Genomic DNA, 17,156 nt, shown 5'->3' with positions numbered 1-17,156 from the left:
GAACCAGTTGTCGTTAATTTGGAAGAGAAATCTGAGGCCCTAGCTCTCTTTCTCTTTGAGCTCCAGAATTGTCTGCTGAGTTTGGATGCAGTAAGCGAGGCCATAAATAATTGTATTATAGTTCATACAGACAAGTGACACACATGATACTGAAATCAGAAATACTGCAACTTCAAAGATCCCTCATGGGAAGATAAATAAGCTTCCTCAAGGTCTGGTATGTTTATCAACATGTCAGCATTGATATTTAATCTGTCGTTTAACCTGATCTGATGGATAGGGTCTTTTTTTCGGTGGTCGGTTAAAAATGATTTTTTTCCTTTGTCACGAAGGAGCTTGAAATTTCCTTTCTTTCACTATGTGTTATTTAGATATGACACTTTCGACATCGAAGATCTCAGCAGTATGCAGGATGATCCTTTATGTATCCACTGTATGTCATGGCTCACTGACGAGAAATCTAAAGCTATGTGGGTGAACTTCAGATCGTAAAATCCGATGACCTTGAGAGGAAAGTTAATGTTTTCCTTCCAACCCCCCGCGTTCGTGACGAGTGAATAAGATCGATATTTCTTTCATTCGTTTGTCTCATGTTTTAAATTAATTCTATTTGTATCTTTAGGTATCTTTAGTCAATACCCGTTTATCTCATCCACTGCATTAGGTCGCTATTAACTTATTCTGTCCTCACCTTAACTCCTGTGAAAATGTGATTTGCCCCACAAGTGTGTAACGAAACGGTGCACTTGGTAACACCAGCACTATTGAAGAAGCTGAATATGGGCTCATCAAACTCGAAACAGAAAATCGTGTATCATCGTTTATTTCGTGACCCATGATTCTATTTTGTAGCTACCGTGTTTCGCTATTTATACGCCAGGTGAGACTGGGCCTCATACAGCATCTTTTAGGTTTTCATTAATCAGGAGTGTAGCGCAATGACATAAACATTCCCTTTTTTTATTTTTTCGCTGATGTGATAATCGTTAAACCGACGGCTGTTTCGGTTGGAGAAATCCCTGAAGTTACTATGCCAAATGAATATAACAATAGCCTTGATTAACAAAAAGGAAATCATAAGGTTTTTCGTCCTTTCAGAACCTTGATCTCACCCATCTGTTAACGACCAAATCATGCTAAGCATCGATCAAAAAGGTTTTGATCCTCGACCTTAGAGGTTGGTCAAGATGTCGCTGCACAAAGCTGTTTGGGTGACATTATGTTTGTTAATGCTCCTCATTTTATCTTCGTTGTGTTATTTTGGAACTTGGAAGATTACTATCGGTGGACTTGCAGATGATTTCGGTAAGACTCTCTTTTCTTAATTGATAACTAGGAACTCTTCCTCGACAAAAATGGGAACAACGATTTCTTCGTAAAATGTTTAAGTATTGTTTAAACGCAATGGAAAAACAGTTACAACCTTATTGGCAAAGGTACATAATCCATATCTCTACTCAGCTGTATCAGTGTAATTAATTCTTTGCCACAACCCATCAATTAAGGTGAGTCCTTGAAAATTTCTAATCATCGAATTAAAAACTACAAGTTTTCGTAACTTCTTTTTTTTTAAAATAATTTTTCACCTGTAACTCGTATAATTTTAGGAATATACTTGTAGTTTTTATATGTAATTTTCAATCTCTACGACAGTATTGTTAGTTTCAACTTCAGGGCTCTTCTAGATACCAGACACGAGGCTGAATTGGCTACTCTGGAGCGGCAAAGTTCATCATTCTATTGATGTATTTATCTATGTACCTGATTTTTCCTTAAAATATCATCCCTAAATCACGCATGAAGGTCACAACAATAAAGGAAATAATCACAAAACTAAAGAAGCTCTTGATTGGTACACAAACTCTCCTTGTCAACACCTTAGCAAGTCCACCTTAGGAAACTTACTATGACAACGCCAAAATAAATATGGATCCGTAGAAAACCAAGCCAGTCTCGACCTAGTCTTCTTGAACAAGCTTGCGCGGCTACAAAGGTATAGTCTATTCCATGCATGTGGCTGTTTCCTCGTAGAATAAGGTTTCGTTCTTTTGCTTCCGCGCTTTGTGAGAACTTTCCTCCTGTTATTGTTAGTCGATCGGTGATGGACAAGGCTGGACTTTTCCAAAGTATTGGTTTAAGCGAGCAGAAAGCTCAGGAAACACTGAAGAATGATGCGCTTTCGAAGCGACTGGAATCTATCATAGCTTTGGTGTGTAAAAGCTTGGGGTTTTCATTCGATAGATTTTAATAGCCTGTGATTTTTGTGGAGTATTAACTGATCATGAATGCACTTGCTTGAAATAATGTTTATATATTTTCAGTGATTTCGATAGATTGGCTGAGAATGTTTGTTAAAGGTGCTACTGCAATCCCTCTATCTTATATCAGCTCGATCAGTTCTTCGTAAGCTGATGCAATAACTGGTACTTATATGTAATAGTAACATAAGTGGGTAACATAAAGTCTTAAGTTTTCCTCCTTTTTACGATTCTTGCAATAATTGGAAATCTTGCTTATTTGTGGTGAAATTAAAATGCACTACTGGAATGAAGATTTGTTATGTAAATGAGCATATATTGGTTTTGAACAGTACATTGGTAATACATTGAGTACAAATTGAGTGAGTGAGAGGACTGGACGAGAATGTACAAGTTTTGTATGTCATGACTCAAAGCTAAATATTCTCTGTCCAGCTGGACATAACTCAGTCACTGAGGGCTGATTATTTAAACAAAGTTTAGCTTTTGTTTAACAAAACCACATTGTAAACAATCCTCAGTTTAACTGAACCCTTTATGTGAACATTTATTTTTTGGGAACAGTGTCAAGAGAGCTGAAAGCTTGCAGTGAAAGGACATTTTTAGGTCAATCAACCCTCTTATATAGTTTGCCTGAGGCCCAGTGTAAAACCTTGGTTTATCCTAGACCTTGTAAATATGGCTTTATGTTCATGCAAACACTCTTTTTTATCCTTCTCTACTTGCATCCTGCATGTTCATTTGTAAAGCAGGGCTGGGTTGTTCAAAGCTTGGTTAAGATAACCCAGGGTTAGTGTGAAACCTGATTTCAGATCTAAAAGTTAAAAAATAAATTTTTAATTTTGGTATAATTTTTTTGCCTTTTTTTATCTTGGATGCTATCAAAAATTGTGAAAATTATCCCAAGAAGGCTATTGATCAAAGGAATAAAGAAATCCTGATTAAAATTTAACTTTGGATTAGTGCTAATTGACCTTTGAACAACTTGCCTCAGAGTGCTAATGGAGATGAAGTAATCAAGACATAAAATGAAGCACCCAAAATAAGGACAAGCAATGACCAATTTTGAGTTTTACTTGTTTAAGCCCATGGTCACTCTGTAATCTTTTGGCCTTGTAGTTGATCTCCTTTTTCCTTTTTGCCCCCTTCTTTGTATCTAATGAATTGTGAAGACATGCTTGTACCTTTGTGAAACAGTCAGTATGACACTAGGCTGGGGCAAATAGATTTTAGTATCCATGGTACAACTGTCTTACACTTTAGAATTGATGATGGCTATTTCTTGTGTTCACTGCTTCTCTATGCTTAGATTGAGCATAACAATTTTTCTGTTTTTAACAGGTGAAAGAAAAATCCACAGATGCAGTTGAAAAACCCACTGGTGTTTTGATGTACTCCTTGGCAAGCAGCAATATCAAAGATGAATCACAGATCAAGTTTGTTAGTAACTACATTGCAAACAAGAAGTTGGCATCTGCGATACAACTGACAGGTATAATGTTGCTATCTAGCGAAAGAGAGGGAGGAGAAGCTGTGATTGATCAGGTTTTTTATTATATCTCTGAATTACTATGTGCATCATGATTGGTCAGTTCATTAAGGCTTTTTTTTTACTACATGGTGTGCTAAATCAAAAAGTGTGTTTAGGTCAAAATCTACCCCCTCTAATTTAACCCAGAGATGGAAAAAAAAAATATTTTTAAGTTACTACCCTTGTTTTCTTGGTTCATACTGTAAATTAAGTGTAAGTATATAGTGTAAATATTTTTAAGAAACAACTGAAAACGCATCTTTTTAAACAAGCTTACTTTTAACTGTGTGAACATTTTTAGACTATCTACTACATAGATTTTTAATCACTTTTTTAATTTATTGTTAAATATAATTTTGTTTTCATTTTGTAATCTAACTATCATATTCTCTGGGGTTTCTTTTGATATTTTTTAAATTTATTGTAAAGTGCATCAGATCATATACCTTTAATGAATTTTATGCTATATAACTATTAAATTTTTACTATTATTATTATTATTATTATTATTATTATCATTATTATTATTACAGAACATGGTTTTTTTATGCTGGGATTTTACCCAATGGAATTTTTTTGACCTGTGCAAAAAAAATTGGTCATAAGTTACAGTATGGACCTTGAACTTAGTGATTAAGAAGAACTTATTGTTTAGTTGGTGATTAGTTATTTCAAAGGTGTTTCAGGGATTGATAAATTTGATGGTACTGTCTGATTGTCTGAGTAAATTGAGAAGGACTGCTGTTGGTGGAAGTGACTGACATTTCAAAAATCATTGTGGAGGTCATCATCAGAATGGAGACAAGATGAAGACTTCCCCTGGGGTTGTCAAAATATCACAAACTGATATGAACATTAGTACTTCTCCAGACTGCCTTTGTCTGATTGGACAACATAAATAAATTCTATCCCTGGGTTCAATCAGGTAATTAATATTCATATCATGTGTTACTTTTATTTTATCTTAGCTGCAGTGGATTTTATGAAGGCCAATCCAGTTTTGCCTGTTGATGTGGCTGCCTTTGAAAAAAATTGTGGTATTGGAGTAAACATCACACCTGATCAGATTGAAGACTGTGTAAGTAAAAAATTGAAAGATTTGATTTACTCTTTTAAAGTAGCTCACATCAGTTTCACTTAACTTACTTGAATTGCAAGGTACTGTATATCAGTTGAAAGGGAGAATCACTTACATGTACAACAACTTAACCCTTTAACCTCTAAGAGTGACTAGCATCTAATTTCTCCTTACAATATCACCCCTGAATCACACAATAATGTCATGAGAATAAGGGAAATGATCATTAACAGAAGAAACTCTTGATTACTAAAGAAATTCTCCTTGTCAGCACCTTGAGAAATGTATGATGAACAGTATGGAGAATATGCATACTAATGTTAGGCTGTAGAGGGTTAATAATACCATTACTAATACTAAGGATTAAGATAACACTCATTTCAGGGACTTTTTGTTTGATTTTATTTGTCTTTTTTTTTCCACAAGGTTGAAGAACTTATCAAGAAACACAAGGAAGAATTGTTGAAGAAATGCTACAAATTCAATGTTGGAATAATAATGGGTGAGTTTAGAATGAGACTTTATTCTTTCACAGTGTCTAATGAGCCCCTTTCTCCAATGAACCTTCTCAAATGAGTCCCCTCTCTCATAACGCCTCCCTCCTGTAAATAGTCCCTCCCTAATAAGCCCCTCTCTGACAAGCCCCTCTCAAATAAGCCCCTCTGTAAAAAGGCCCCCTCTAATGTGCCCCTTGTCTGTAAGCCCTGAAAATTATAAATCCTCTTGTGAGCTTATTCAATGGATATTGTTTGTATTAGTAAAGATATGTGACCTGTTTTTAATGTGTTTTAAATTTTAGGAAAGGCAAGAGAGAGGTTAAAGTGGGCAGATGGAAAAGCTGTGAAAGCAGAAATTGATTTCCAGGTTTGTGGTACAATAGCTTGCTATAAATCAGTCTTACTGTTTACTTGTCATTCTGTATGTCCATCAGTTGTCACTCCATCCATCAGTTTTGCCAGGAACATTGAACTCACACCAGGTCAAAGGAAGCATTCACTGCTGACAGGAATAAGTTGCCCTTAGACTGAAGAAAATGTCCTATATTAGATAGAAGATCCATGATTGCTGTCACAAGTAGAGACTAAGTTATGTTATGAACATTTGTTAGAAGAAATTGAAAACAATGCTCCAAAATGTTCAAAAGCAGGAAAATATTGATGTTTGAATATTAGGGACTTATGTTTTAGAAGGTTTGATTCACACTGGTGTAACTATTAATATTTAACAATGGCTCTTTTGTTGGCTGGTATTTATTGTTCATATTTTGACTTTTTTTACAGATCTTAGATTTGCTTGGACCTAAAACTGAAGCAGACATGCAGGCTTTCAAAACAAAGGTGACATAACTAGAGACTTTAATTTATAGCGCCATATTTTAAATTTTCCAGCTTGATATAACCAAGTGTGTAGAACCAGACAATGAGCGGCATAAGTGATTGATGGAGATGATTTATAAGTCACTCTCAGGGGTCAAAGTGTTACCCCTTTAACTCCCATGAGTGACCAAGACAGAATTTCTCCTTACAATATCAATACAATATCAAGCAGACAAGTGATGAGAATGAAGAAAAATATCAGTTAAGGGATTATGAGTTGATCCAATACCAAATTAATGAATTTATGCCCATTGTCGAAAATTAATCCTTTGATCCCTAAGAGGGAGGACATGTAGCAATATATCACACTTTAAGGTGACAAGAATAAAGGAAATGAACATGAACTAAAGAAGTTTTTGATTGTTAAATATTAAATTCTCCCAGTCAGCATCTTATGAAATGTATAGAGAAAAGTATAGAGAACATGCATACTGATGGCGGCATCTAAAGGGTTGATTCACAAATTTCCAAGTGGATTCACTTGCAATCCCTGTTTGATCATCTCTGTCATTAGCCACATTTGATTCTTCGTGGGTTATTGATGCCTTTTACTAACCAAGTTCAAGGTCTGTGCTGTAAGTTACAGATCAAGTTTTTTTTTCTGTTGGGTTTTATGGGCCAATGGGAAAGTATGTGGGACATGTACCCTCTTGGAAAAAAACAAGGGTCCATAACTTACTGTACAAATTAAGAAAACGAGATTAGTAAGATATTTATTTTATTTCTGGATTCAAATAGAGAGGAAAGATTTCAATTCAAACAAACTTTTGAATTTAGCAGGGTGCACCATGAGATACAGCCTACAAAATTGACCAATCATAGTGCACATGCTAACAAATTATTATCTCTTTATTGTTCTCTTTCCTAACTAAACCAAAATTGAATTGTGTGTAGCTTCTCCACCAGACTTTGTCATCACACTTTCATTTGTTTTTTTTGTTTTGGTTTTTTTCAGGTTTTGAACCATGGAAGATAACCCATGCTTCAGACAATTTGGAAAATTGTATGATTTTGCTGTAGAGCTCATCAAAAGGTAAACATTCATCACACTGATGTGCATCTATAACAACAAATCTTCTAGTCACAGTAATGACAAATTTCCTTTTTTTTTTTTTCCATCAACTTTGTGATGATTTAGGTGACAAGCATATGTCTGTCACCAGCAGTATGAAGAAATCAAAGGCCACAATCCCCCACCCAGCCCCTGGCGGGACAGACCAATAGAGGAATCACTGAGGCTGTTTGAGGTTTGCTTCAATGTTGTTTTTCTTAAATAGTTTATGTAGGGGTGGCAATGGTAAAATCCTAGACTCCCAAGTTGCAAAAACTCCTGTTTAGAAACCTAAGACCCAAACAGTCTCATACAAGTCCCTGTTACATGCGGTTGCTTTACCCAGATTGTTGCGAGGTACTGGTAATGAGGAGAAAGTTATGATACCCTCTTCTGTGTTGGTTTTTGTCATATATTGACAAGCATCAGGTTAACCATTTAACTCCCAGAAGTGATCAACAAGAAAGTCCTCCTGATAATATCCTTACATTTTCCCGCAAACAGCTAATGAGAATATTTAAACTTATGAGGTAAAAGTTGTCGTCTTGATCCAACAGCAAATTCTCATAACTAATTTACAAGGAAATGTGTTGCAGCTAGAGGGGAGAATTAACAATCAGATCTTGGGAGTTAAAGGGTTTGACCAACAAGCAACCCTTCGGTTACTTTTTACAGCAGAAATGGCCTTCGGTTCTTTTTGTAAATCTTATTACAAACAAAACACATTTGTCTAGTTTCAGCCGGACGCGAATGAATTACTTTAATAACTGTCAGTAGTCAATTCTAACCATTGTAAAATAAATACTGTCTATGGTTAAAACTGTCACAATTGATAACAGGTATTTCTGTATATCAGTCTGAGCTGAATCTCTTGTTGTGTGATAAGCGCGCCCTGAACAACCGATCTACCCATGACAAACATGTGTAGACATTTATGACTAGTACTAAGCCTGACAGAATGCAGTCCAATTCGGTCCGTAATTCATCAAATGATTGACAAAATTATAACAGCACGCATATAACGCGTGTAGTCACACAGGCATGTTGCGTTAAATGGCCAGTTACAAGCATAACGTGAACTTTACACTGTCCCATTGGTGCACTAATCAATACTGTAGCAAAGTTCTCGAACGTGATTAGTTATCACCAGCCCGATTTGAGCACTAATAGAACAGTGTACACTTACTTTTCAAGCCGAGCTTCAAAAAAAATAATTGCATTCTGGGTGATATAGAACAGTTTTAAGCCTTTCACGAGGAGAAAAAGAAACATCCCTACCTATGTAACCTTTTTTTCACCTTCAGTCTGAAGTGCTTAAGTATTCCGTTCTTAACGTTAACATCAGTTTTCAAGTACCGTGTTTAAGGCATCTATTTGTCGTCGGATCTCCGACAGGGCCTGTATATCGTAGATTTGGCATCGGGACAGGACGCTCTGAAGCTTTGTAATAATGGTTTTAAATGACTTTTCGTTGCCATTCCAAAACAATAGTGAAGAAAAAAAAGACATTTCGTCTCCCTTTTTATTCAAAGCGCGAAAAAAATTTCTTTCTTTTGGTCTATTTTATCTACTGCTATGATTCCTTTGTTGACATGAACTAACTTTTTGAAGGGTAATTAACTTGAAATACTCGACGAAGTCCTTCTAAATCTCGTCCAAACATCTCAAACGCAGCTTATATTGCTGTTCCTCTCTCTTTGTCTTTCAGGTTTAAGTTGGGAGCCCCGTCAACCGCGCATGTCTCAAAAGGCTGTCAACCGCTGGTTCCTGGCTGTGACTCTCCAACGCAACCTATCTCTTGTCCAGTTCCGCCACCAAGTCCGCCATTTCACGGCGTCTGTTGTGACTCGTGGAAGCGTCAACTTTAATATTAATAATAATTAATAATTTATTACTTATATAGCGCAAAATATATGTGGATATGATCTAATGCGCTATACAGTAAGACTAAGCAAAATAAAATATGAAAACGAACTATAAAAGGCTAAGAATATACAATTTGACTAACTAAAAAAAAAAAGTATGAAAACGAACTATAAAAGCAATCACGAACATGCCTGTCTAAAGAGATGTGTTTTAAGAAGTGTTTCAAAACAATTAAGATCCTTTACTGCTCTTATATTTGAGGGCAATCTGTTCCAAAGTTTAGGAGCAGATGCCATAAATGATCTATCACCTAAAGTTTTCTTAGTTATGGTCCTGGGTGGCAATGATTATAGTTCTGACTGAGATCGTAACATCATACGTCCGAATTGTTGCTTAACGTTAATTAGATCCGTAATGTACTGAGGTGCCAGCCCGTGGATAGCCTTGAACGCTAAAATAAGTAATTTAAATTCAATTCTGAAACAGACAGGTAATCAATGCAAGGAAAACAAAGTAGGAGTTATATGACAAAAACGAGAAAGGGAACAAACAAGACGGGCAGCATTGTTCTGAATACGTTGCAACTTGTTGAGATGTGCGGCTGGTAGACCATACAGCAAACCATTGCAATAATCAACGCGTGCGGTGATGAATGCATGCCCGCGTGTTTTTGGAGTCTTTAGATAAATACTTTCTGATGCGTCTGGTGTTATACAGGTGAAATGACAAGGTCTTACACATCTTGTTTATATGACAGCCCATGTTCATGTTTTCATCAAACCACGATCCAAGGTTTTTAACGGCAGTCACAGGACTGATAGTAGCGTCACCAACGACCAACCCCTTGCAATTGATGTCGACTTTAGCGAGCTGTTGTCTCGTTCCGATTAGTATAAATTCTGTCTTACTATCATTTACTTTAAGCTTATCTTTAATCATCCAACATCTGATGGCGCTGATACAGCGTTCCATAGCGTCCACTGCGTTGCTTTGAGAAGATGTAGTGTCGGGCCTAAATTATAAATACAATTGAGTGTCATCTGCGTAGGCGTGTGTCCGAGGAAGATGACCTAACAAATTAAAGAAGCTCTTAATCTGAATTTAATGCTTAATACAGTGAGAGTTATTAAAACTTTCAGCTTGTATCAAAGATAAGCATTTATGCTCCTTATCGAGAGTGGTAATTAAAAAGGATTCCTATCGATCGTTTAGGGTTCCACCATCACCCCACTCATGGTGGTCTGCAGCCTTCAGTTACTCAAATAACTCCAAATAACTGAACAATTGCTACATCTAGTTTTGGAGACTATCCATCCAGTTGAAGAGATGCAGGTCGACGTAAAAGACTTGAATATTTCTGGATAAGCACGTGGAGAAACAATGGATGAGACAGGTTTGCACATGATCTCTGAGATAACCAGTTGCTTATTCAGTGATAATCATTTGAACCAAAGTCAAATTTTCGCCGGAACTGAGTTGGTTTGTTATTTCTCTTTTCCTGTATGTCGATATCCAGATAGTTAATCCAGAAGGTCTTCGTGATCAATATTTTTATGAGCCCGCTGTGTTTCTCCCTCACTATTCAATAACAATTAACTGATTGGCAAGATCAACGTTACTAAACCATATCTAGAAGCTCAATAATTTATATCACAAAGAATTCATTGCTCATTCTATAAAAGTTCCCTTTCTTTATCTGATCTCAAAACTAGTTAAGCGTGATGCATTGCGCCATTCGTGATCTCGCTGGCGAGATGGGCTTTAACGTGACGAAAGTTGTAGAGTTACATTCATAATCGAATCCAACCCAAGCTGTTCTGAAGGACTGTTGGAATGTAATCATAGAGGACTTTATGGTCAACGTAGACCAAATTGGATCAAAGCCGGCTGCACAAGAAGAAATTGAAAAATGGAAGAGTGAAAATTGCTAATGTGTAAGGTGCAACAATTAGCAACTGGATCGATATATTTATTAACACTTTTCAAATCGTACTTAGTTGCTTTCCTCTTGGCTTGCATCGTTTTAGATTAGTATTATAATGAAGAAATGTATCGATAAGCTGGAAACCACTCCGCTTCGCGTCGTGGTTTCTTATGCTTATCTCGTGTTCTCCCGATCTCCCGCGTGTTTACATCAGGCTATGTAAACACGGAAACCATTTTACATTTCTTTTATAAAATAACTAATGAAAGAGGAACGAAAACCGTGTTTACATACGCTCATGTAAAATGGTTTATGGCCAATCAGAGCGCGCGTACTATTAGAATTATTTTATAGAACCTTTTGGTTGCCCCCTTTTTTAATATTATATCACTTCTTTCGTCTTCAGTCTGCCTATATCCGGAACGAGGAAAACAAAGCCCTCTGCAGTTGAGGAAATAACGATATTGATCAATTGGATCATATCTCTGACTGCAATTCATTGACGCCGTGGATATGTTCTTAATGTTCAAAGAAAGTCTTCTGGTGAGCGCCGGATACACTAATCTCTTAACAAGGGCCAATATTCAAGCAAAGTTGAACCTGCTTTCCTCATACGTTCATGTAATTGTCCTCTATTTCAAATCTGTAAGTTAAAGTTTTGGCTGATGTGATCGTATCAAATAGAAGTTTAAATGATAACTAATAATATTTGGAAGTTATTTTTTAACGTGTTAAAAATATTTTCATAAAGTTGTGGAGAACTCTGATTCTTAATTACTAACACTACTGGCTTTCTTGTTCCTTTAAAGTTGCGCGGGCGTAAAGGGTCGTGTCGCAAATGTAAATGTATACGATTGATTCCCTTTTCTTAGACCCGCCGTATACGAAAAAACGAGCGGCACTGGGAACAAGTATAAACTCGGCTTCTTGTCTTTCCCAGCTATTCTTTCTTTTCCTCTTAAGAAACTTTAGCATCCGTCTTAGCTTCGCAGTTTATCGGCGAGAAGCTGTGAAAGCAATATCGACAGAGAGCTATTTTGAGAACACACTTCTATTCATGGCCAGTCAAGTGTAGACATGTTCACAATCCATGGGATTTTTCCCGGAAACTCTCAATGTGTTAACAATATATATGGTTTTCCCCTTTTCCTTTTCGTCTCGATCTTGCCATAGGTGCGGTCACGCTTTGGTGGTTAAAAGTTTGTAGCGATGAATATTCGATGGTTAAAGTTGCGATGTTATTTTTGGTTTTATTTACGGCTGGAGCATCAATAGTTTCATGTCATTGTCCGCAGTGATACGAAACATATATTGTAGAGCTGATTCAATTTTGCTGTGTTTGAATTTTAGCATTATCTCATCAGGCACCATTTAAGAATCTTCAGTTTCTAGAATATTGAGAAGTTAGAGCTCTTTTTCTTTATTTCTTGAAGGATTTCTTTGACAAATTTTTATATTCATTAGGTATCTCATTCCAGACTTCGACACCAACACGCGAAAAGGCCTTTCTTTGCATTTTAAGCTTGGAGTACTTAACACTAAAGAGTTGTGACGTTGATGAACGAGTAATATATGTATGGATGTTTGAAGTTCTCGTTAAACGTTTCATGATGTTAGAAGGTGCACTGTCGTTATGAACATCGAGCATTAATTTACATACAGCTTCATAATATAAGAAGGTAACAGGCAGAATTTTTTCATTTACAAATAAGGGGATTGCATGTTCTTTTCTATCAACGAAGTAGATTAGACGTAATATATACTCGCTTTTGGAGAACAATAATTTTGTGTAGATAGTTTTTAGACGCATTACCTCAAGCAACGAGTCCATGAGTAAAATAAAGTAAAATTTAGGATTTATTAATATTTACTAGTACAGATGATGGAACAAAGTATCTCAGCTCAGCAATCATAGCTATGGTCTTACCTATTTTTGTGATGACACAGTTCACATGGTTTTTCCAAGAGAGATTTATCTCTTATGTTCCAAACTGACTCTTCTATTATTTTTTCACCATCTAATAATATACATGGAAAAATTACTCAGTTCTGATTGGTTAAGATAAATGCAGTTTTCAGGTAATTCAGTGCAGAAGAGAGTTAATTCAGTGCAAAGAAAGTAACAAATCAGACATTCTGATTGGTCAATAATCAAAGAAACTCACAGATAACCAATCAAATGCGAGCCTTGGATGTCGCAACAAAATTTGAAAATTTGAACATTTGCGAGCGAAACAATGGCCGGCGTTTTAAGTAGGTTTTCTTTCGCCACCGCAGCTGAAAAACAGCTCAAACAACGAAAACACTGTAAAAAGCACTGCTTTTTGATTGTCAGTTTGGAAAAAGTGGTGTTTAGAGAAGGGGATTGCCGAGGAAATCGAAAATTACGGATCGACCCAGCTTTACACTTTGCTCGAGCGATCCAACGCCGAAATTAAAAATAAACATGGTTAAACCTCGAAAACGACGATTCCATTTCATCGAAAGTGATACGGACACAGACTGAACAATTGCTTTAACTTTTTAGCCGGACTTTGAACTTTTTTTGCGCCTTGAAGATGTGAAGATACCACTGCATATTATTGTTCTGATTGTACGTTGTTGTTGACTGAACGCACGGTTTGAATAAATTAGTTTTGCACTTGATGCGCGCGCTTTGCTTATGTTTAATTACGATAAGCCATCTCGCATTTTTCCATGTATATTATTAACACGTAATCACATGATTTTTCTCGTGCAATTTGGAATAAATAAGCACTTGTTAATTTTTTCAAAGACCACAAATTGCACTCGCCCTACGGGCTCTTGCAATTTTGTTAGTCTTTAAAAAATTTACTCGTGCTTATTTATTCCAAATTGCACTCGAAATCATGTGATTACCTAATGGCACAGGTAAACTGTCCTAATAGGAGTCAAACGTACAACCTCCCGATTGTACTTAATTCGGGTGCTTCACTGACTGAGCGAAAGGAGACTCGTGACAGGCCGGCTCTGGGTTGTTTAACTAGGACCATGGTGTCAAACTTCCTTCATACTGCCAGGAGAGGAGTTTCGATATGTGATGCTTTTACGCAATTAAGAAGTAGGTAAATGAAGATGGTAAATTTTAACTCTGGTGATTTTCAAGTAAAGACGATATTAATCAAGATTTAGGTTCCCGTGCGACATTTGGTTTGTCTCAATTTTCCAAGTTCGATTGATTTCAACCAGTGTTCATCTGCAACCATCCTCGTTTCTTTTTCTGTGCATTTCTGCTTAGGACGTAAAAAGGAGATTAGAAATCTTGATTGTAATCCCTTGAGCATAGCTACAATTTTTTTTTCCGAGGAGGGAGGGGGGTTGGAATGGAAGGGTACAGGTCACGTTTTTCAGCACTCATTACATGAAGGAGACTATTGCAGTGCTCAGCCTTGTTTATCGATCAGCAGGCTCAAGAAAGATCGACAAATGGAGTACTCAGCACTGGAAAATTTTTGACTCGTTTTTTTAAATAAATTTTCCAAATCTTCGCGTTCTCACTTCCTGAATTATGAAGTTTCGATGATGTCACAAAGAATGAGGGGATGGGGGAGGGGGGTACAGGTACCCTTAGTTACGCCTCTCGTAAACTATGATGTTAAGGTTTTTCCTACTTAAACCAAATCTCCTAAAAACTCGGAAATTCATGGAAACATTGCGGCTCCTTAGCTTCTGCAGTTTTTATTATGCAGTTTGTATTATTTTCTCCTGACTAATGCATGCAGTCGAGAGACTGCAGTTTATTTTCTCTTTATGCAGTTCTGCTTCACTTCAGCCTCATTTACCTCAGGTATTTTAAGTAGTTCTATGTAGATGCTTATCTTAGAAATGCATGTCGTTTTATTTTTGTGGAAAGAGCTTATCAAAGTTCCTACGCATTTAATCACACACAAGAACTAGGCCGTGAGGACAATGTAGTGTCTAAAGTGTTGACTCTGTTCTAACAGACGACATCTATCTGTAGTTAAGAGGCAGAGCTGATTTTTAAGGATTATTCAGTGACCGTGAGAACATCTTGTGGACTTGTGCAACTCGCTCGATGCCGCCTCATTCTAGACACGGAGAAATGTAAAATTAAGTTCAAGTCGGCTGCTCTTGCCCTGGTGATACCTGGTGCCGTGACCAAAGCCGTGCTTGCTTTGAACACCGCCCTTAGCTGTCTTCCTCTTCAGACCAAGGCGTCAATTGTCAAAGCGCTCGATGCCAACTTCAAAGTGCTCACAGCCGGGAGCTCCATAGATGACGTTACAACTCAGGATGACGTCAGCAACGACGAAATGTTCGAAGATGACGTCACGATCCGGAAAAAGCTCTGAGCAAGGCAGCCTTCACTGCACCTTGTAGGCTGTTTTCTACGATCTTAAAGTGGATGTTAAGAAAATATGCCCGAGAAATGTGGTCGTGGAGTTCAAGAAAAGAGAGATCTTGGCTTCCTTAAGGAGACAGAGAGTGGTTCTGGATGCGAATCAAAGGCTGCAGATCATCAAAGAACCCCGCGTAATTTTTAGAGGGAAACAAGTCCAGGCAGCAATGACAGCTCTAGTGTTGTGGGTTTCGTCTTGTTTGCAATTTAACACTTGGCAAAACACTTTTGAAGTTGTGCAATGATTGCAGAAAGCCCGCCCTTAAACGCACTGAACGATCAAATGATAAAAGAGGCTTTTTACAAGCACAGTGATAAAAAATTTTGTGATTCCTAGCTGCTTACCCATGTTAAACTACGGAACTAAATTATTGTTTTCTTTCTTTTTCGTTGTTGCGTGTTATTTCGTTCAGTGACCCCTCACCAGAAAACATTTCTAATAAAAGCCGCGAGAATTCTATTTATGCTTTTTGGGCGATGCAGCGATGAAATCCCTGTAAATTTTGTAGTATAGCATATTCTCCCAGCAGGATTGGTTTGGTTTGTCTTACTGGAAAAGGACGAGAGAGAGAATGTGATGTCTGTCAAGTTGTCGTGCGTAGAGAATACGTCTTCTTACGTAACACTAGTGCACTACTCCGCTTATGTCACGCAGACTTAATTTTTTTGGCTGATGCCACTTATCGAATTTGGACCCAACATATTGACTAGCTCCCAGTTGACTTGTTAGCTCAGTTGTTAGAGCACTGCACCGGTATCGCAGAGGTCATGGGTTCAAATCCCGTACGGGCCTGAATTTTTTCGGGTCCTATTTTCAACTACTAGTTCAGTAGTGTCCTTAGCTGCGAGGATCTCTTAAATTAAAATTTTTGGCATTTCGCTCACTGATAGCTTTCCGACTGCTTCACAACCAAGCTGCGCAGACTTAGTAGGGTCGAAATGGACGGAATAGAGCTAGCGTCACGACCCGCTGACTATCCTAAATTTCTGCCCATGCAGTTAGTTACGCGATGTCCGTTCATGGTGAATATACATCTTGGGGAAAGTTCATTGTGCTTTTAATGCCGTCTTTGCTTTAACGTATCGAGAAAAAAGGATTTGGTTGTTTGTTTTCTGTGTAAATAACATATTTCTCTTTTTTTTTGCTGAAAAGCAGAGCTGCTCCAGGGATAGGACGCCTACGTAACATTTACCCACGGATCTTAACCGCCACACGTAAGAACCACCGATATTTCAAGGCAACTACGCTCCATTACTTCGTTAAGTTCGTAACCCTGTCCAGCACTCTCACGTAACCTGTCATAACTAAAATTTGCCACTTAATAATCGACGAGAACCACATCATAAGTCTGGTGCTCTATCACTAAGTTGAAGGAAAATTTTGATAGGACAATTTACTTACTGTTTTCCGCATACTGCTAAGCTCGTATGTGATTTGGCTTTTTCCTGGCTCATCAGAACAATGGTGAATGATACAAAGAGCAAGCGAAATATCAAAGTAAAAAATAATTACCAGGGGCTTTCATTGCCCATCTGTTAAATTGAATTTGTATTTCTATTTTATAAATGATTACATTGCTTAAAAATCAAATCGGATGTGAGACTGAGTTTGCTGTTGTTTGTTTATCAGCGCCAGTCATTGTTTTCAGTGATCTACGTATAATTTTGTTGCTCGTCAGAAGACCAAAATG

General features: G+C 37.2%; 1 protein-coding gene and 1 pseudogene across 2 annotated transcripts; both read left to right on the top strand.

The window, feature by feature from the left end:
• The first annotated feature begins 1,954 nt into the window (after positions 1–1,954).
• Positions 1,955–15,850, top strand: LOC149045965 (glutamine--tRNA ligase-like). Of its 2 annotated transcripts, XM_089206695.1 has the most exons (9): positions 1,955–2,209; positions 3,600–3,750; positions 4,758–4,867; positions 5,294–5,369; positions 5,667–5,731; positions 6,148–6,204; positions 7,199–7,276; positions 7,382–7,490; positions 9,003–9,276. In XM_089206695.1, exons 1-7 carry the CDS (start codon positions 2,012–2,014, stop codon positions 7,217–7,219), a joined length of 678 nt encoding a protein of 225 aa, XP_089062821.1. In that variant the 5' UTR covers positions 1,955–2,011; the 3' UTR covers positions 7,220–7,276; positions 7,382–7,490; positions 9,003–9,276. The 2 variants fall into 2 exon arrangements, with proteins under 2 accessions (XP_089062821.1, XP_089062820.1); XM_089206694.1 differs by lacking the exons at positions 7,199–7,276; positions 7,382–7,490; positions 9,003–9,276 and adding an exon at positions 11,491–15,850.
• On the top strand, positions 14,931–15,850 carry LOC149045966 (uncharacterized; annotated as a pseudogene).
• Positions 15,851–17,156: the final 1,306 nt, after the last annotated feature.

Source organism: Pocillopora damicornis, chromosome 5, assembly GCF_964200805.1.
Source record: "Pocillopora damicornis chromosome 5, jaPocDami1.2, whole genome shotgun sequence".
NCBI classification, from domain to species: Eukaryota; Metazoa; Cnidaria; class Anthozoa; order Scleractinia; family Pocilloporidae; genus Pocillopora; species Pocillopora damicornis.
Note: the sequence above shows the minus strand (reverse complement) of the source record. Positions and strands in the feature narration are given on the sequence as shown.